This window comes from Mauremys reevesii, linkage group 1 (genome assembly GCF_016161935.1).
Source record: "Mauremys reevesii isolate NIE-2019 linkage group 1, ASM1616193v1, whole genome shotgun sequence".
In the NCBI taxonomy this organism is placed as follows: domain Eukaryota; kingdom Metazoa; phylum Chordata; order Testudines; family Geoemydidae; genus Mauremys; species Mauremys reevesii.
Genome location: NC_052623.1, coordinates 237,665,602 through 237,686,717, shown reverse-complemented (window position 1 = coordinate 237,686,717; position 21,116 = coordinate 237,665,602). Strand labels below are relative to the sequence as shown.

The window sequence follows — 21,116 nt, the reverse complement described above, 5'->3', positions numbered from 1 at the left end:
CTACACCAGGCCATCTGATCGCTGAGGCTTTTGGCATGTCTTCCTGGGTCCTGGCCTTCCTGTCTCTCTGGGTATGGCAGCTGTCTGCTACTACTTTGCAGTTTTCTTCGGTTATGTCTCTACCACTGTCCTGAGTCTATAGCTGCCTCACGTGGCCTGTGTCCCACTGCAGCTTAGATTGTTGCCTTTTGCCATTACTTTGTATGGATATTTGATGGCTGGACCCAGACCTGCTCCCTTGTGTGCATAGTGGCCTCAGGTCCTTGGCTCCTTGGACCCTTAGCTTGGTGTTCTCCTAACTATCTGTGTTCTGTCCATCATTCCTCTAGCTGGGCTGCAGCAGACCCTCATGGAAGCAGAGTCTTGAGTCTCTGGCCCATCTTCCCTTGTGCTGGGCCCTTGGGAGGGTGTATTGCAATGGTCCAGTATTTCCAGATAGCCATCCCTTTCTGTCTGTTAGTCTCTTGGCTGTCTTTGCTGCCAACTCTGCCTTCCCATTGCTTTGTGGGCACTCAGAGGAAGCTGTCTTGTTCTCAAATTCCCATTTGGTCCTAAATCATTTGAATCTTGCTGCAGTGTTCCGTGGCCCATTGTCTGAGGGTAGCCTGTCGGGTATGTTGGACCTTGCAAAATTTGCCTTCACTTTCCTGAGCACAGTTCTTGCCCTCTAGCTAGTCCACCTCCCAGAAACTGGAGTAGAAATCTACTGAGCACAAGCCATTTTGAAGCATCATGAAGAAGCCATTCCTGAGTGCATCCAAGTGACTACAACACATGTTGAGACTCCAGAGCTATGACATGCAGACAAGCTCCTGCCTAGGAAAGTCACTACTGCTGGCAGATGCACTTGAGCAGGGCCTGCCTTCCAGACTACAACACAGGTGGCTCTGTAGAACAAGAGATAGAGTCTATCAACATTTCTGCAATAGCTCCATATCTCTTACAGGAGGCTCCAGGGAAGCCGACAAGTGCTGAACAGGATGAGGTGCTACAGGCACCAAAACAGTTCATACTCCAGGTTTGGCCAGATCTCAAGGAGCAAGTCACAGAAGGTTGCCCCCTACTATCAGGCGAGAAATGTCCTGTGTGTACAAGATGGGATTTTGTTTAAAGGAGACCAAGATGTAATCCCAGCAGATTCCAGACCTGACATCATGAGATGGGTACACATTTCACATCTGGGTTTAGAAGAATGTCTGAGATGAGCTGGGGCGTGCATCTTCTGGCCAGGTGTGAATGCCCAGTTGAGCGCAGACAAGGATCAGCATAAGGTGAGCCAAAGAGTATAGTGCCCAACAACAGAGAGAGACTCTACAACCTTATGAAATCCCAACCCGCCCCGGGAAAAGGTCTTCTTCACTTTTAATGATGGGAGCAATATGATCACGTCTACCTTGTGCCCAAGGGTGAACTGATGGAATTATTCCTTTCCGAAGAGCACAACCCCTGCTAGCTCCTTTTCTATCTGAGTTGATCCCCTTTCTGTGTCCGGCAGGGATCTAGTAGCACATGCTATGGGCTGCTGGCTTTGCATCAGTGCTGCTCCTTCTGAGGCATCACTCTGTAGCTGTAGCTGCACCACAGGGTTGTAAAACATTAGGACTGGTGCGGCACTGCGTTCCTTGTAAGTTGCGCAGCTGGGCGGCCACCCAAGAGAGATTCAAGTGCCATGCAGGTGATTAGCAGAGCATGCACAGTCATCCAGCAGCATGTGTACAGGTGCTCCTCTCCCTGCTGCTTTGCAGCCACGTTGCTCCTGCAGCTGCTCCCAGGACCGTCCTGCTGGCTGTCCAGAAGTGGGGGAATGGGGGGCTGATATCAGGGTGTCCTCCTTCCCCCGCACCCCATCTCTGCAGAGCAGGGGAGAGGGGAAAGCCTGGCTCAGGACTCAGAGCTGCTGCAGTCTGAGGACAGAACAACTCAGGGGCGGTGAGTGCCTTTCTTAAAGAGATAGTGTGTGGTCTCCAAGACTCTCACGGTCTCTGTCTCACATTCACTCTCTCTCTCCCACTCCCCTGGGCTCAGGACAGAGCAGGAGAACTTTCAGTGAGTGCCTTAAGGAGACAGCGCATGGCCTCTCTCAGAAACTTCCCCAACAGCCAGCGCACACACTGTCTCTGTGTCACACACACACACACTCTGTCTCTTTCACACTCACCTCCCAATACATACTTGTCTATTGTTGTTACTTCTTGGTACTTCCTGCAATGCACATATAGTCTCTGTAATTTTATTCTTTCAAAGTGTGTTATTTTAGTGCTTTGACTGGTCTATGCATTTCATAATTTTTATTTCTCTTACACTTAAATTTAATTCTTTGAGTAGTGAGTTCTAAAACGCCTAACCTTTCCTGGAGTAATTATCCTTATCGTAACTTTTTAAAAATACATTATAGCTAGGTTTTTTGTTTCTACTGGTGGCGCACACAGGGGTGGCTCTAGCTTTTTTCCTGCTCCAAGCATGGCAGGCAGGCTGCCTTCAGTGGCTTGCCTCCAGGAGGTCCCCGGTCCTGCGGCTTTGGTGGCGTGCCTGTGGGGAGGGTCCACTGGTCCCGCGGCTTTGGTGTACCTGCCACCGAATTGCCACTGAATCCACAGGACCGCCGGACCTCCCGCAAGCGCGCCACCGAAGGCTGCCTGACTGCCGCCCTCGCAGGGACCGACAGGGTGCCCCCTGCAGCTTGCCACCCCAGGCACGCGCTTGGAGCACTGGTGTCCAGAGCCGCTGCTGGGCGCACATCCACACATATTTCTGTGCACATAACAAAATGTATTCTGTGCATGGATGGAAAAAATGAGAGGGAACACTGGTACTGCACTTATAACCTTCCTTACTCTTTCAAATGCCTTTTCTTGGGTGTCTGACTATTCCTAGTCAGTGTTACTGGGGGTGAACTGTTCCAAGGGTTCACAGGTGTCTGATTAGAGTGTGTAGAATCTGGAAAGATTTATAAATTTCTGAACTCCCTTCACATCCTTTGTTCTGGGCATTTCCCTAAAGACTCGCAAGTTCTCAGGGTCCAGCTGGAATCCTTCAGAAGTCAACAGATGTCTGACACAGGGGACCTCAGTTCATCTCTACTGCAGTTTGTCTACATTCAGCCTAATATTCTGCTCACAGCTCCCAAGAGTTGCCAAAGCTTGGTCCTGTATTGCTTCTTTTTTGACATCTTTCTCCTACAATAAGTATGTCCTCAGCTACAGTTCTGATGCCTGGGAATCCCTCTTGTGCCCGGTGGAACACCGCTGGGGCCTGACTGATGCTCAGAGGCATTCATATCCAGTTGTTCTGCCAAAAGATGTGACAAAGGTTGTCAAATGGCTGGATGGCTAATCTTGCTCAATATGCCAGACTCCATTCTTGACATCACAAACAGTGACCACTGTTGCCATGGATAAATTGGGTAATATGTTCTTAATCACTGGTACTGGGTAATGACTTATTATCAATGCCCTGTTCGGTGTCTTTTGGTCTATGAGGATTGTTCAGGTTATGTGCAGGTTTTCCCAGCACTATTATGCTTCTGAGCCATTCTACACTAGTTTCCAGGGTTGTAATGACGTCTCTTCTTTGCAGACTTGCCAGTTCCTTCTTCAGTGGTTCCAGCAGGGCTAATGGAACTCTACATTCTGGTAGGCTCACAGGCTGCATGTGGGGGGCCACTTCTAACTTCACTTGCCCTCTAGGTGTCCATCTCCTCAAAATATGTCCTTATATTCTGGACATGGTCCATGGTGACTGTTCTCCCTTCTCTCACATTCAGGATATTGTGGTACCGTATTGCTATCAAATGTATAGGTTGCATTGCCCTGCTGCCTACTATAAACTCCAGGTGATAAAGTCTCCTGTTTCACAGGTTTCTTACTGACAACTTGCATTTGCCCACTGGCCTCAGAATGGTTTTATCGTATATCACGAGCACCTGGTCATGTTTCTGCAGTCTAATATTGCTAATTATCAGTGTTTGCTGGGATTGCATTGCAGCTGACTCCACAATCCATCTGGGACTGAACTGGCTGTTGATCTAATAGTATAGTTGCAAATATGCTATTTGAATGGCTGGCAGCCTTCTTTAGCAGTGCATGTATAATAAGCATCTCCAGATCTAACAGCTCACTGCAGATATTCTGGTCTTCACTGGAAATCTTTACATCCTCAATCATTGTGTGAACTGCTGCTTGTTTCTTTGAGGGGTAGCTGCAACACTGGAACATAAAGTACTACTACCCATAAGATGGGCATTCCTCTTCCTGCCTTTTGTGTTGCTTTACACAGTGTATACACTGTACCATAATGCCTGTATTCTCAGTCAGTCTCTGCCCTGCTTCTTGGGTTCCTTTAGCGTGAGCCTATGTTCTTGTTCTGCGTTATCAGCTGTTATGGTTTTGATGCAGTTCAGCTGCCCTTGCCATTTGGAGGTATTTCTCTAGGGTGAGTTCTGTTCCTCTCAACAATCTCTCCTGTAAGATAAAAATCACACAGTCCATAAACAATCCTCTCTCTAATTAGGGAATCTTTAATGTCTCCAACGTTACATGTGGATGGAAGCGTCCTCAGCTCTGTAATGAAAGTATCCCTTCTTCTGCTTTTTGGTTTTGGGTAAAAATACCAGTTTCTGTTACAGTCTCATTCTTTCTAGGGACACAGAACTCATGAAATACTTTTATCAGCCATTCCAGTGTTTTGGGCATTATTCCTGGTAACAGAGTCTCACTTATTGTCCTTTTTTGCCAACGAGATAGTACAAAAGATTTACCTTCGTTTTCTCTTATCTCCCTTGGTCAGCTCTGTATATAGATTTGATTCTTGCTTCCATGCACATGGAAGGTTTGTGGTCTGAAAATCCAGCATTCCCAGTGTTGGAGTCTCTCCATGCTGCTTTTTGCTCTGTTTCTAGGTATTGTTTTTTGTTTGTTACCACACTGTCCCTTGCTGTGGATCTCACTAGACTGACTGCCACCACCATCTTCCACGGTGCTGTATGCTAGGTAATAACACGAAAGGACTTGTAAAACAGCTCTTTATTAAGAGAACTATTTTCAGAGATGTTGTATCTGAAGTTAGCATTTTAGCCATGCGCACAAAGACTGATTTCCTGGTGCTTCCTCCAAACTCTTCCCTCCCACAACCTGTGCTCCTCCCTTCAGGTTCCATGATGGTTGGCACACTGCACATTCATCTAGTTTTGTTTGGACCCTCTGAAGTCTTCACTAACCTCAAACATTTTATGTCACCTTCAGGTTTAGCCAACTATCCATTCATCTCCTTCGATACCTGCATTAAACAACTCCTGGGGCCAGTATAGAAAGTTGGGAGGCACCCCAGTGTTAACCTTTTGGCCATGTTGTAAGTTGACCATTTAGTTCTACTCTTTTTTTTCCTGTATCTTTGCCAGTCTCTAACAGATGACAGTACTTTGGCCGCTCCCCTCATGAACTGCCCCTTTTGCAAGGGACTTTGTCAAAACCTTTGCAAATATCCACATACATTACACAAACCAGGCCTCTCTTACCCACTACTTTTTTGACATGCTCAAAAAAATTGAGTAGATTAAAAAGGCAGGATTTTCCTTTACAGAAACCATGCAGCCCTGGGAGGGTTAAAACTGTTCACATGGTAGTTAACCCCACTTAATAGCAGCTAAGCTAATGGAACACTGTTTCCATGCACCAAACCATTTTGCATTAATCCAATGCAATCGTGCCTGCTTAACGTTAACTGACAAGCTGTTTCCTGTCAGCTGAAAATAACAGATTTCTTGCTCACAGAGAACTTAGTGTCAAATATTGCATGTGGTGATGCAATGGCTTTTTTTCCAGCCTAATTGCATGGTTTATGTAGAACAATGATGGGAATTAATGACATGGGCAGGTCGGGATGGCTATTTCACTTACTAGCATTACAGAGAGGTCTTTTTTTTAAAATGCTTTCTGCTTTGTTGATATTAATGTGCAGCTCGGGGAAGGTGAGAGCACTTATGGGCAAATCCTGGATAATATAAAAATGCTGCAACAAACTTAATATTAACATTAAGCTGATGCCTGTATCAAAAGAAAAGGATTAATACAAAAAATAAGTTAAGGCTCTGATCCTCAGGAACAGGCAACCATCAGTCAGTGCCGGACGAAAGGAGAAGAAAGCAAACATGGCCTGTGTCACCTTTACACCAGTTCAGCTCCAGCACACTTAGAGCAGCCTCAGGGTTACTCGGATGGGTTGGTAATAACCCCTCAAGGGTTTGGCCAAGTGGGGATCAGCTGTTGTGCAGCAGCAGCCTGGCAAGACTCTTGCTTGTGACCACTCCCTCAACAGGCCTCCTACCCCAGGGGCTGTGCCTGGAGATAGTGAAGCACTACAACAGAGGTCCACTGGTGCAGTGTAGCTGGGTTTTAGCGGGGACTAGGATCTAGCCACTAGAAATGGAAATGTGTCTTCTTAGATTACAATGATGTAGTGTAGGCCTGTGTGGCTATGGGGGAGACTAAATTTTCCCTCAGTTGCACTGGGGTAAATGTGGGATCAATCCATTGGCCACCCTAGGTTTATAGCTGGGTACCTGAATGTGCATTTGGGCCCTGTAATTGAAAACAAATAAACAGCATATCACCAAACAGATAAATTACTACATCACTTCCATTTTCCATTTCAGCTAAGTGAAATGGTGTCTCCACAGATACAAGCAATGCACACACAACAAACTGGTAGGCTCCAGCCTGGCCTTGCCCTCCAGATGCACAGCATGAAGTCTTGCCTTTTACATGTGGATTGAAAAGTTAGTTTAAGAGAATATTCTAATCTAAAGCACATAATATGCCACCCGCAGTAGGATGATGCTGTTGTAAGTCAGGGTTTCATAGACTTTGCAAACTTTACCTCCCACCAAAACATCTTGGGCCAGAGTCCTTAGAACCAGTGAAGTTACCCAGCATAAAGCAGTTTAACTGCAGTAGGGAATCACACCGTTTGTATTTATTGCATTGTTTTGTAGAGGATTTGCATAGCAAAGTCACTGTGACTGACATCTGCTGCCTGATTTTAAACCAAATGAACAGCTACTTTCAAAGGCTGTCAGAGGCTGACTGTTTGCCTTTTGTCACAGACTTCTCTGCTCCGCACATCCCAGGCCTTCTTGTCACCGTCCGTCACCTTGTGCAGCCACCACTGTGACTCACGCTGCTTGCCACACACTTGATTGCAGAGAGTGCAGTAATTCATTGAACTGCCCTCTCCATTACTGGCCATTCAACAGCTGTGAGCGATGGAACCTGAATTGTTCACAACCTGTGGCTCAAGTTCATCCCTGATGTATCTCCACTGACGTCACACCACCAATTCAGGCCTCTGCTTCTGAGTATGTCACAAGCTAGCGCAGGGAGTACATGCTGCGGGTTTACTAAAACCTCTGGTTGAACTAAAACCACAAAGCACCTCTCCTAGGTGATGAGAACTTACAAAGCAAAGGCCACAAAGACAACTGAATGAAATCACAACCTGCAGGATCATGGACACGGTCACCAGTGGGGCTTACCACATGGGCTATAGGCATGTGGCCAGAGCCACAGTGGGAAAGAGAATCTGGTATTTATGCAGACAAAAGCTTCAGTCTCAAACCCTCACATGCTCCCCAGGAGGCATCACAGCCAGTTCACTCAGGAGCCCCCACCCTGCCCCACACCCGGTGTCAGAACAAACTGGCACCTAGACTCAGCAGATTGCACACCTGTGAGGGAAGCTCCCCAACTCCTTAGCACTGCTGGAGCAGCACAAAGTGAGGGACCACACGTCATTCCTGTTGCTATGACAATGCCTTCTTACCTGCTAAGGTCTCCAGACAGCCACCCCCAGTGTGTAATTTCCCCATGTTTGGCTTTCTTGGAAGCATACATATTTATTTTAATGACACCAGATGTATTAAGCATAATCATTTCAATACGATTGTACTCCTACAGCTCATTCATTTCAAAATGTCAGAATTTACATCAGACACTATTTATGAAAAGAAACAGGGATTTGTGGTGGGTTATTTCCGGCTGCACAGCTACAGGTGCCATGCTCTGTGAAATGTGCTAAGGATGAAATGACACTGAGAAACTCTAGCTAGTGGAAGGATGTAACTAAGATCAGGGGTAATTGTTTGTGAGAACGGCACCGCGGGGGCTGAATAACAATATTTCATGTCACATGCTTACTCTTAAAGTTACTGAGTGGTTAAAAAGTCCAGTTTACTTCTTTGGCAATCAGTTAAGCTCTCAGTAACCTCATTATGGTATCGGTATTCAGCTAAAACAGGAAAGCTGTTACTACACTAAGATCATGAACGGCGCCAAAGAGATTTTTGCAAAAACACCTGCCTTCTAAAAAGGTTACTGAATGTTTAAATAGGGGGTGTGGTGTCTAGAAAGCATGGGAGCTGTATTGTCCCCAAAACACTCCACATGAATACAAATTTATATTTTTTGTAAACATTTTAAAAGAATGATAGGCCATACCCTCACCCTCACCTCCCCACCCCCGATCATGCTGGTGGGGAAGAAAACTACATCTAAGTTTCAGGCCTGCTCTCAGTCAGCTACAGCAGACTGCCAGTTGGAGCTCCTGGAGGGCTGTGCTCTCTATCCATGCCCCTCCATCTCCCGGCCATGTCACTAGCCCAGCCAGGAAGTGCCCCTACCCCTGAAATGGGGGGAGGTGGCATAGTGTGGCACCGATTCTTGCCTTCCATCACACAGGAGATTCCCTACTGCCAGAGGACCACCTAGTTGCTGTCCATAAAGCTGGACAGCTGGCAGTGTGTGCTGCATACCCACACAGCTCTCCTGGGACCGCTACCTCAGAAAAGGATGATCATGGGAAAACCTGGCCAGATAGCAACCCTAAATGAGGGGTGAGGCTGTGGGATTGGTTTGGAGTGCAATTTGTACCTATACAGGCCAGCACACGGCTATGTCCACGTTAGTCACACTTGAGTCATGTTTGACCAGTACAACTGATGCATAGTTATTTAAAAGACAATTTGGGTTCTTTCTGGGTGGGATGAAAGGCGCTTGCTCCACTATTAGGCACTATCATTTGTTCTACTTCTGCTGTCCCAAAATATAGGGCCTGACCACTTGGGGAGAGTGCAAGGAATGATGCAGGGGCAAAGAGATGTGGCCAGACCTTTCAATTTTCCTCCAGAATCTTGGTTTTTATTTTTTTTTAATTAAATCATTAGCTGTTATGGTTGCAAACCAAACCCTCAAGATGAATGCAGTCAATGCAGCAATGCATACCTGAGTTTACAGAGAGCCTGAACCAATGCATCCAAGGTGTGAACTGCCCCCTTCATTTCAATGCATGCTAACTCAGATGCCAGTGTGATTCAGCTTATGTGCAACAGTCGGCCTATGGACCAACCAAGATCCAGGACCACATTGTACTATGCACTGTACAAACAGAAACTAGTAGATAGTCGCTGCCCTGAAAAAGGTCAGTCCTGTGAACCATTTCACTGCTCATCAACAGCACGTACGAATGGAGAGGAAGTGTCATATTATCAAGATCTACACAATCTACTCTGGACCCACATCAACAGGCTCATCCATCCCACTAACAGACTGCGGGTCACATTAATGTGGCCACTTACCATTACAATTAATCCATGTTCTGATATACTATTGTCAATTTGGAAAGTGGTGTTTCCTTTCAGTTTTAAACAACATCGCAGGTCGCCATTTCTTAACTTGCAAACATTTAAGGACACGTTTCATTACGGTTCTAAAGTTCTGGATAGGCCTTTAATGAAAGGTTTGCAGGGGTCATGCAGTTGATTTCAAATTTTAAGGGGAGGGGCTCAGCTTGCTAAAGTCTGAGCAGCAGCAAAAGCTAATAATGCTATTCCCACAGTTGTACTGAGGTGAGTCACCGATCCAGTGGTGCAAGCAAGCAGCTTGTGCTAGGGCTAAAGCTATGGAAAGTTTTTGTTAACTCAAAGCAGCCATATTAAATCCAGCTCAAAATCAACATTTGCTCAATGGAAAAATTGACAAAGCTGGTAAAAAACAAACACTTTCTTCCAATCTTGGGTTTCATATAATAGTAATATTAATAATTTAAAAAAATCCCAAATCCAAGACTAACAAAATGTATGAACCAAATGACTTGACAGAAGTGGCTTTTACATTGTTTTCTGCTTCTTGGCTCCATTTCTGTTATGAAGCTAAAAATTATAGTGTCCTTTTAAGTGCACTGTTGTCATGATAGTCACCAGTTCCACATTAACAACAGTGGTTGTGGTCTATAATTGTGTGGTGGTAACTTCTAAAATTGTCTGACTCAGTTCACCAGAGAAATTACAGCCCACACACAGTCAAAAATAAGAAGGCAAAGTGTTTTTTGTTAATAAAGAAAATAAGGCAATTTTCCTGAAAATAGTTCCTTTTAGCTTCAAACACCCACTTTTCTAGACACCACATAGGTTTTTCAGTGTAAACCAGTATTTAGCTTCAGTTCCTAGTCCTGTGTCCTGCACTCACAAGTAGTCCTGTTGAAGCCTATGGACCTATTCCCATGAATAAGAGCTACTCCTGTCAGTGGAGCAGCAAGGTTTGGCTCTTCGTGATTGCTGGTTTTATGGCCCAAGTTTGCACAACTGCTACCACAACCTAAAGGCTCACTCGATATTTAGAAAACCACTGAGCCTGCTTATCCTCTCACTTAGACCGGTGTAACTCCATGGTCTTCAATGGAGAGATTTACAATGTACAAAGGTATGCGAAAGCAGAATCAAACCTATTGAAGAAAAATACATTGTGTGAAATCTTGGCCCCCACTGAAGTCAATGAAATTTTGCCACTGAGTTCAGTGGAGCCAGGATTTCACCCAAGGACTTTGGCCCAGATCCTCAGAGATATCTAGGCACTTAGCGTCCATGGATTTAATGGGAGTCAAGTGCCTAAATACATTTGACGATATGGTCTTTTAAGCCCAGAGGGTAATAGGCTGTACATACTCAGCCACTGTGTTGGCTTTTCTGACTGAAGTTTAAGCAACTTTTAGGAACTTTTTCAATAATAGCTCCATTTCTCTCTGCAAACTTTCATTTTCTAATTGTGGTTGGATAACTCAAGAGAGCTATTTGACATGTTGGAGCATCGCTTCTCCTGGCAAAGCAGGGAAATGGCATGCTTTCCAGAAGAAAATACTCTGATCATTTTTAATGAAAGATTGTGTCTCATTATGCCTGAAGATACACTACCTACTAGTTTTATTTTTGTTGCTGTTTTCCAGGAGGCATTTTAGCCGTCCAAAGGAAGAGATCTTCAAAGTGAAAAATCAACTCTGCAGCAGGGCCCAGACGAGCACCCTCCTGTTAGTCAAGGAGATGAGGTTTTATCTTTGTAAGAGAGTCAGACAGCTGAGGTGTTGGGTTTTGTTTGGTTAAACAGTGGCATTTTGATTTAGGTTTTGATGGAAAGCAAGTGACATCAACATTCAGATACTAGCTGTATAACAAGGAAAAAGATTCATTCTTTTGAGCAGAATTTTGTTTTAGAAGTTATTCAGTGATTCCTTAAAGTAGTCGATTGCCTTTGATAAGTAATACGATACCTCAGTCTGCACTATTCCCCATGGACACTAAGTATAGGACATTGTATACTGAAATAAACTTAGTAAGGGTCTGATTTAAAGCCCTTTAAAGTTAATTGGCAGCTCTCAACTTACTTCACTGGGCTTTGGACCAGGCACGTACTTCCCCATGACAAAATTGGAAAGTTTTTAAGGGTGACCATTGTAGATCAATCTATTCCCCTGCCCCACCCCCAGGATACTTCAAACCACTAAGCAAAATGTTCTCTTACCCAACCATGTCATTTTACACCCTGACAGGCAATTAAAATGCAAATTTTAAATGGTAATTAGAACAGTTTCAACATCTATTCTAATGTATGAGATTAAAAAGATATGCATTGAGTATAGGGTACAGAGAAAGATGCATTGTTCCTGTGGCAAAATCAACTTTCCCTTCATGCGCTAGTTTGAGCAGAAAGAGCGGCTACTTTCTGAGAAACTCATTTCAACAGAAAGAACATCAAATTTATGGGCCTGATTCCAATCTCATATACATTGGCGTAAACCCATCAAAGTCAATGGAGTTACAGTACATTGATGTTTTAATGAGATCAGACTCAAGCCCCATAAACATATTTTCACTGAAAGTGGGTGCGGAAGAATATTTACAGTACAATGAGTATTGTGTTATCCTACTTTTTCATAGTTTATTTTTTATTGTAACCAAGCTCTAAGTGTGGTAATAAGGCAGATACTAGCTAAAGCAAAACTCATTGGACTGCAGCCATTGGACACATGATCCATATAGCTGAAGGAGCAAGGTATAGAAATCCTGCCAGACCTTAACCTCCAGAACTGACAATGCTCCATCTAAACAAGAAAGGAAGAGGCCACTGACAGCTATAGAGCAATGACACATAAGACTGAAATGCAAGTTCAAGACAGAGTGTAAGACTTTAAAACCAGCAGGAACCAGGGACTATTGATATCACTGTCAATATCACAAAGTAGAGGTCCTTGACACATATGACTGAATTCAACTTGGGTGTAACACTACTGAATTCAAAGGAGTCATGTCAGGGATGAATTTGGCCAGCCTGAAGGTAAGCAGTGAATCTCTCTCTGGATGTATTTTTCACACCAAAGTGAGATGGCCAGTGTTGTCAGTCATCAGAGGAGGTGCCACTTCCTCAAGTAACAGCAATGAAAAATGGGCATTTCTTTGAGTAGCCTTATGGCAGCTCATTCCTTAAAAGGAAACACCCTAATGGCATAATCCCCACCTATACTCACATGAGGCAGTTCCCTGTCACCCTTTACTCAGTGGTGTGACCACTACACACAAGCTAGCCCTCTGTTGCTCTACAGAAAAGGGAAGAGATGACTGGGAAGGCAGTTGCAAGAGATGCAAGATGCCAAAAATCCCCTGCTCTCCCTTAAACTGAGGCAGATTAACTAATCCTGGCTGTAAAACCCAGATACCCTCTTTACAGGCAAATAGTTTTCCATTTAGAAATATAATTTTCATATGGCATTGCCAACAGTGTCAGCCTCTGTACACACGGAGGTGTGCACACTCAGGTCAGTGGAGCTTTCCAGCAGCAACATAAATTAATGCTTAAAAAAAGTCAAACGTATTTGCCTTTTATAGTGTAAAAGTAAGTGGTCTGGTTCACTCCCTCACAAACCTGGCTTTAAAAAACAGAGAGCTCTGCAATGGGCCAGCCAAGGCTACAGTACCATAGTGCTGGTTGGCTGGAAATAACGGAGTGCAGCACTCTCTGTCCGGGGTCTGCTTTCTGCAAGTTTCTTGTTCATTTCTGGAACCAAGGCTGCTGCCATTGGCCTCATGATGAACATTGCTGGGACGGGAGGGGGTGTGCACTGGGAGCAGGTTGTGTGTATATAGGAAATAATAAATCTCATGTGTTTATTTTGATTTCTCTTCTGATTTTTGATCTCTGGGTTTAACAACACTGCAATTAGCCAATGGGGCATCAGTGCTAAGGGGCTGGCTGGGGATGGATCCATAAGTAGCTGATGCTGCAAACAGGCTTGCTCATTGACAAATTCAGAGCCAATCAATCTCGTATCCACTCTGCTCCTGCTACGTAGTATTTAAAACATGCCCAGTACCTTGCAAAGAAACCATAACACTGCAAAAGGATTTCCCCAGCTAGCCGAGCCATCTATTTAAATTCTGAACTAATGATAATCCATTATTGGACAATGAGAGACTCAGCTCTTCTTTGCATTATATATATATATATATATATATATATATACACACACACACACACACATACATATACACATACCCACACACACGTTAGCAGCTTGCTTCCTAGATCAGGTTAAATATGCAGCAGTTCCACAAAAAGCTGACCTCAATACTTGTTGATATTAACAGGGATTTATTTTTGTTTTCCCTGTCTTTCTATTCCTATTTAAAACTACCTGCATCAAAGGATGAAATTTGCTAGAGCAATGCTAATAGTAAATGGATGCTTCTGAAACTGTGATAAGGTTGTTTTTACAGCTACTTGGGCAGCGTGTTATACCTGCTTATTTGAAGATGATAATATTTGTATTGTTACTAAGAATTCATGCCAAGCGTAATTTTTTGGGGCGTTGTGAAGACATCATATTTGCATATTTTAAGTATTGATACAATACAAAATTCCTTTTATGTCTCTTTTTCACAGCATAAAAATGCTTTTCCTATTGCATGACAGCTTTTGGCATAGAAAAATTTAGAAACTCAAAGAGATTTTCTTTAAAAAAATTTTGATTTGATTTTCATTCTGCAGCATTTGGAGCTTCCCTTACAACATGTGACCCAATGTAGCTCACTCAGCTAAAACCAGTAAGTGTGTGTGTGTATATATATTAGCTCACCTCAGTATTTTAATCAAACAGAACTGAAATGGCTGTGTTCCAGGTACAAGATTTTAACATGCTGCATCTCTTTCTCTGTCCTTAGAAGGCAGGCTTCAGGCTAAGCTTTTAGAATTAAAATTAAATAAAAGCTAGTAACATAAGAGAGAAATGGGTAATTAGCATGGATTGTGTGAATTCCCTTCTCCTGCTTCTTCCTCATCCCCAATTTCCTAGTTCCCTTCTGTCAGCCCAGAAAACCATCCCTGCTTGCCTGTATTTTCCTACAGGTAGCCTTCCTGTCTTCCACTAAGGTGCTATTCTAAAGGAAGGACTCAGAAGCCCCATATCCAGCTTAAAATAATAGCCATTAAAACTATTCCCTTGCACCTCACTACTCAGGCCCCTATTTATAATAGCAGCAGCCTGGCCTGAGGTCACGGTTTATAAAGAAGCAGAGCAGTGCAGGTGAACTTGAGGAAGTGCTAATGAGCAACAGATGTTTACAGTTAAATTCTTGATTTAATAGCTCCCTTGTGTTAGGAAAAGCACAAGGCAGGGGAGTGCAAAGCCCAGCCTGGCAGACTAGCTAGGAAACCTGTCTGAGGGTGATAAAAGCCCAGCTCTCCTGGACTCTTACTGTGTGTGAAATTCACCACTGGGCAGGATGATGGCTATGTTCCCACTTAGAGCTGCATAGGCCTTAAAAATGCTCAGTTTGTGTAAACTGATGTAACTCCATTGGCCTCAACAGAGCAACAGTGATATACACTAGCTGAGAATCTGACGCCTTGTGCTGTCTGCCAACATAGGGGTGAAGTTTTCCTTGTGAGAGCAGCTGATTACTGAGCATGCTCAGCCCTTCAGTCTATATTTGGGGTCTGGTTTATTGAAGTATATCTAAATAATTTTTCCTCCTATGTAGTAGTCTTGAATAAGCAGAGACCAAGCATCTTCAGACTCTCCAGTGCATGAGTCTTTTCTCTGCATTCAGTGCCTCAGCCTGTTGGGATCCTGGAACTGTGTGGGCAGAAGCCCACCCACCGCTAAAGGACCTCCCTCAGCCTAAGGGGAGGATCCACATGGTCCAGGATCTCAATTAATTATGGGGGACAACTAAAGATATAACAGGGACAGGAGTGAGGTCACAGGGTTAAATGAAGGGAACCTGATGGGGACACTGAGCAGAGAACCCCAGACAGCGCCCACTGCTCCTCAAAGGCGTCAAGGGAGCCAGCAGATGCTGCCCAGAGGAATTCTGCTTAGATAAGTGAGACCAGGGAGGAGTGGAAATAGGTCCCACAGTCACAGAGCACCCCCTCGTCTAACATCCTTCTCCTGGTGGTGTAGATGGCTACTTTGGCTAGGACCAGGAGGAGGTTGATGAGGCAGTCTTTCAACTTAGTGGGGCCACGGATACAGTGTGCAAATATACACAAGTGTGAGGAGAAGTGCAGCCAGAACCTCAGCAGGAGGTTCTGGAGGAGCTGGAATAGGGGCTGCAACCTGGCGCACATTCAGTGCCTCAGCCTGTATTTAACAGATAGGAGAACACATCAGTAGGACAAGCGGAAGTGGCTGGATGAGCAGTCTAACAATGGTCTGATTACTCTCCTTTGCACTGGTTATAATTTCAGTCACCTCAGCCTTCTTCAGATAATTTAGGAGATAAGAATGAGGAAAAATGAAAAGCCATATTGATATTAAAACTATATTGCAGAGGTGACACATTCACCTGCTGGCTGGAGGAAGGAATTCCCATCAGTTTCTAGAAGACCTTCTCTGTCCAGTTCAAGAGCAACCCAGAGAGACTGGAGCGAGTCTTCTTGGATGATCTAGGAAGGGACTGGGTGGGGAAGAGTCAAACTGTGCTTGGGACCTGGAAAATGTCCTCCGAAAGAAAAACACGTCTTAAAATCTTCTCTTTGCTTTAAACTTGAATTCAGTAAATGACTTTGCAGCTTCGTGTTCTGTCTGGACAAGCCTCAAAGGCTCTGTCCATCCAAGCCTTTCCTTTTTTGAAAGTCTCCTGCCCTTGGACCAACAGTGGTGGAGTATTAGTACTGGTGCCATGTCTGCTAGACCTATCTGAGCAAGGCTAGATGTCATGGTGGTGAAAACACCAGCAGCTGCCTGAGCTTGGGCTACACTGACATTCCCACATTTGCTGCCACGGGTCTGCAATGGTGGGAGATTTCCAAAAAGAGCCTAGAGTACACAAGTCCAAAAGTTCACAAGTCAAAGAGCATATCAGCCCCACTAACTGAAATGGGCATTGTTGACTTACCTTAAGCACTTCAGAGCACCTAGCGAATCATGGTTTCTTCATCCGATCAGATGCTGGATGACCATCTATTGCAGAGTAAACGTTACGGGCTAGATTGTGACTTGGACAATGTGCCCAAGCAAGTATGAGTAAGAACCCTACCACGCCTATGCGGATTACCTGGGTGGGTGTAAATGCGGCTACTCACCTGCTTATTCCCTCACTGGAGAAGGCAAACTGGGAGGGGAAGGGAATGGGTGGAGCCTTTGCTCCATACCTCCCAATCACTCATGAGAGTGAGTGGTGCAACACAGAAAGCAGGGAAGGAGGTGGTAGTTTACTATTGGTGTAGGATATCACAAGTTCCTATCCACAGAGGAGCAAGCGAGAAACAGAAAGGGAATTGTGCCCTAGAAGAGCATCCGAGGCACTGCTGCAGCCAGACTCAAGCCCTAAAACTTCAGCCTACAAACTAGTTTGTATTTTATAGAGGGGTATACTTTAAAAAACTCATTACAATGGACAAGCTACTCTGGCTGGCTGAAAACCTCAGTAAGTCAATACAGCAGGTCAATAATAGCACAGGGAGCAATCGGTGTAGCATTATCAGGCTGATACTGGTGCTGTTAGAGTGACAGCCGATGGCATAAAAGAAGTAAAGCTATTGTAACAGGCACAGGATCAATGTCTTCTGCTTTGAAAATAAATTTCGGAGCTTCGCCTTGACATTTATTTTCATAACTGCTTCGGCTTTGCCTCAGCATTTACATGTAGCAGCAGGAGACCATTATCACGGGATAATGTTCAATTCCATTGGCATTATCTATCTCTTAGTGAAAACAAATGGAATCAGTGCCAGCCAATCATTGCTGAACGGCTGACCATTGTTTACTGATAACAGTTACCAAAAAACACCAAAGAAAGCAAACCCGCTTCTATTGCAAAGTTTATGTATGTAGCAGTTTACCCAGATTATTTCAAAATGCTGGCAGTGGAAATTCAGTTTGTTTTTGAGGTTAGATAAACAGTTGGCAAATGCCATCCATGCCTTTAAGAACTCACTAAAAAAACCAGCATGATTTGATTTGTTTTTACAGAAAAAAGATTGTTCTTTAATCCCTTTGGAGTTGTTGAGTCTGATTTTTCTGCCAGTAGCACTAATGAAAAATACACTGGCATAAAGTGTCAAGAAATCCTGAGACGCCCCCTCCCGGAGCCATTTCTCCTGAAGACAACAGAGATCCTGAGACAATTGGAAGCAAGGAGATGACTCCTGAATCCGACATGAATCACAGTAGCTGTGCTATATGCCATAATGCAGCACAGAGATGGAGGTGTTCGTATTGCTTTTGATCTAAAATTGGACCAAATTATCACACTCCCATCCTAGGAACACGAAAGAAAATTTACTGAACTTCTAGTTTTGTTCTTTTCTTATTAGTAATATATCAATAAAGAAACATCCCTACTTCCAAAAGAATTACTCCAAGTTTTGATTTTTATTATACTTTGTTTAGGTATACTCCAAATACTTAATTTGGTGAAAATTAATTCTTTTACAACTGCAAACAGCATAGAAACAACAGAACTCAATACAGGTCTATTGCATTTGAATTTCATTGACTGACAAACATTAAGTGTGGAAAATATTTATAAAAAAGGAATGTCTTGAGAGCAGTTTTCAGAATAAAATTAAACATAAAAAGGTTAAATGGATTTTAGAGTCTTTTATTTATGTGAATCTGTATAAATTACCTGTAAATGGAACTTGGAACTTTTGAACCTTGGGTTGGTAGAGGAGAACCCCTTACATCATTCTAGTTATATACCTAAGCTCTAAATGCAGTTCTAATGAATGGATTTATATGTGGCAAATCCTTTCAAAGAAAATGTAACAAAGTATCCTTTGTGTTACTATCTCAAGTGTATCAATTTTCAAGTATAATTCCTTGAATATATAACAAGTGTTCCTGAAACGTGTATGATAAACAAAATACAGATCATATCGATAGTAGAGATCAAGAACCAAAATCAGCAAAGCCAAACAACCCCAAGTCTCATTAACACTTTTCATTTAAAATCCACCAGACATCTTTTTTGAAGTTTCAAATGAGATTATTTCCTCAGATAAGGCCTGTTTCAAAGCCCATTAAAGTCAGTGGGAATCTTTCAGCTGACTTCAGCGCTCTTCGGATCAGACCCATAGCAATGGCTGGCAAGTTCACCAGCAATAAGAAAGAGAAATTGTTTGGATGTGCATTATCCCCAGTTAGCAGTTACTCTGCTTTGTATTGAAATCTTTGGTGCTACTTTACCAACTCTTTTAAAGATGTTGCTGTAAATGCATTAAAAATGTTAGGTATAGAACATGTTTGCACCTTTTCTGCCTTCATTCAAACATCCTACCACAGATCACTTTCTAGACAATGACTGTGAAGAGACTCACTTATAACTGTAGTACTTGTTCTTTGAGATGTTTCTTTCCCTTTTTTAAAAATAACTTTATTTTTGATTTGAAGGAAAGCAAAGAAACCTGGAAAGCAACCACATAGTGTGGTGACAGAGCTCTTCAGTAGATCAGTGAAAATGACTGAGTGGCAGAGAACAGATCCAGGATGCCACAAAGAGAGGTACTGACCTAATAGTTACTGAATGTACCCATTTAAGTCTTGATATAAACCCAGAAAACAGAACCTGCTGATCATAAGTTCATTGCTTACCAAAGAGATTGGCAATCAAAATAATTATCTTTTAATTTCTCTTTTAAAATCTACAAATACCAGACACACTAGCTGTGTCTTGACATGTTATCTTTTTCCATTTAAACCTTTCCCCATAATTTTCTAATAGGTGCTCAAACTATTCACTTTTGCAAAACCAATAAATCTAACTGGATATTTAATTTTTGTGCACTATACATTATGAAAAATAGTTTATCCATAAAAATAAACCTCGGGTTAACATGAGGAGATGCAAGTTAGACATATACACTTCCACATTTGCGGCGACAAATACAATAGTGAATGGCGAATTAGCTCTAATTTTATTTTTAACTTCAATTTTTATGTTACAATACGGGAAAATTATGGGGAAAGGTTTCATTGGAAAAAGATGACACGTCAAGGCACAACTAGTGTGTCTGTTCAGAGTATAATAGCTGTTCCATGTCAACATATAAAGCTACTGGAGATCTAAATATGTCACTGCATGATCAAGTGGGAGGAAAGACAGACTGTAAAGCAGACAATTTTCTAATAATGAAGGATAATATAATTTTCCAAATGTATTATTTCTATTATATCTTATAAAAGTGAATAGTAGGCCTTTCAAATCTTTTTATTGAAATTAAAAAGGGGTTTTAATTAATAAAACTCTTTAATTACAAAAAAGATTTTCTTAATTCTATTCCTTTTTCAGATGCCTGTAAGGTCTTCGGAATCATCACTATAACAACTTTAAGTGGTATCATTTTTCTCAGATAAATGGATTATGTGAATATTAATAGTTCTGTCATGTAGATTTGCTCTACAACCTATGGCCACTTTATTTGTCAGAACTGTTAAGTATTTTGAGATTGCTGATGCAAAAAAAGCTGTAGTTGGTTAATGTATTAATTAGAAATTATAAATCAGTCATTAGCTCTGTTATCTATAGTTTCTTGCATTTGATGACACCTTCCATTTCCTATTGCAAGAATGCCCGGAGGAAATCATTATAGGAAATTTTTGAAGATAATGATTTATCATAAAATTCCAAAATGTGAAAAAACTCTTCCTCGGTCAGGTTGATGTGATACTGACGCAGCACCTGCAAAATACACAGAATGTTATAAAATCATAGAGAGGTAGGGCTGGAAGCAGGGCCAGCTCCAGCAGTTTTGCTGCCCCAAGCCGGAAAAAAAAAAGCCATGATTGGCGGCACTTCAGCGGCAGCTCTACCGCCACTGCTTCATTATTTGGCAGCAATTCGGCAGCAGGTATTTCCCTACGAGAGGGACTGAGGGACCCACCGCTGAATTGCCGCCGAAGACTGGACATGCCACCCCTTTCCGTTGGCCACCTCAAGCACCTGCTTGCTGCGCTGGTGCCTGGAGCTGGCCCTGTCTGGAAGGAACCTCAAGAAGTCATCTGCTCCATCCCCCTGGGCTCAGGAAGGATTAAGAATGCCTAGACCATCCCTGACAGGTGTTTCTCTGAACTTAAACCTCCAGCAATGGGGATTCTACAACCTCCCAACACCCACATTGCTCACGTGAAGTTAGAAGCCAAGGGTGAAATTCAGTGCTGGGCACAAGGCTCGCACAAGGCCAATGCACCACATAAGTCTCACTTAAACCCTTTGCAAAACTGCCTGAGGGTTCAGCCCCATTGTCTTGAATTTCATAAACATCTGTGAAGACCACAATCTTCCTATTGCCTCCCAG

General features: G+C 43.1%; 1 protein-coding gene across 11 annotated transcripts in view; it reads right to left on the bottom strand.

Moving 5' to 3' along the window:
* Positions 1 to 18,170: 18,170 nt before the first annotated feature.
* EFCAB6 (EF-hand calcium binding domain 6) overlaps positions 18,171 to 21,116 on the bottom strand; it is a 171,592-nt gene continuing 168,646 nt past the window's right edge. For 9 of the 11 annotated variants that reach the window (XM_039512058.1, XM_039512060.1, XM_039512062.1 and 6 more), the window contains one exon: positions 20,366 to 20,500. In XM_039512058.1, coding sequence (XP_039367992.1) covers positions 20,378 to 20,500 — 123 coding nt within the window. In that variant the 3' untranslated portion in view covers positions 20,366 to 20,377. Of the gene's footprint in view, positions 20,501 to 21,116 lie in introns of all 11 variants that reach the window. The other 2 variants (XM_039512059.1, XM_039512061.1) reach the window with 1 other exon arrangement.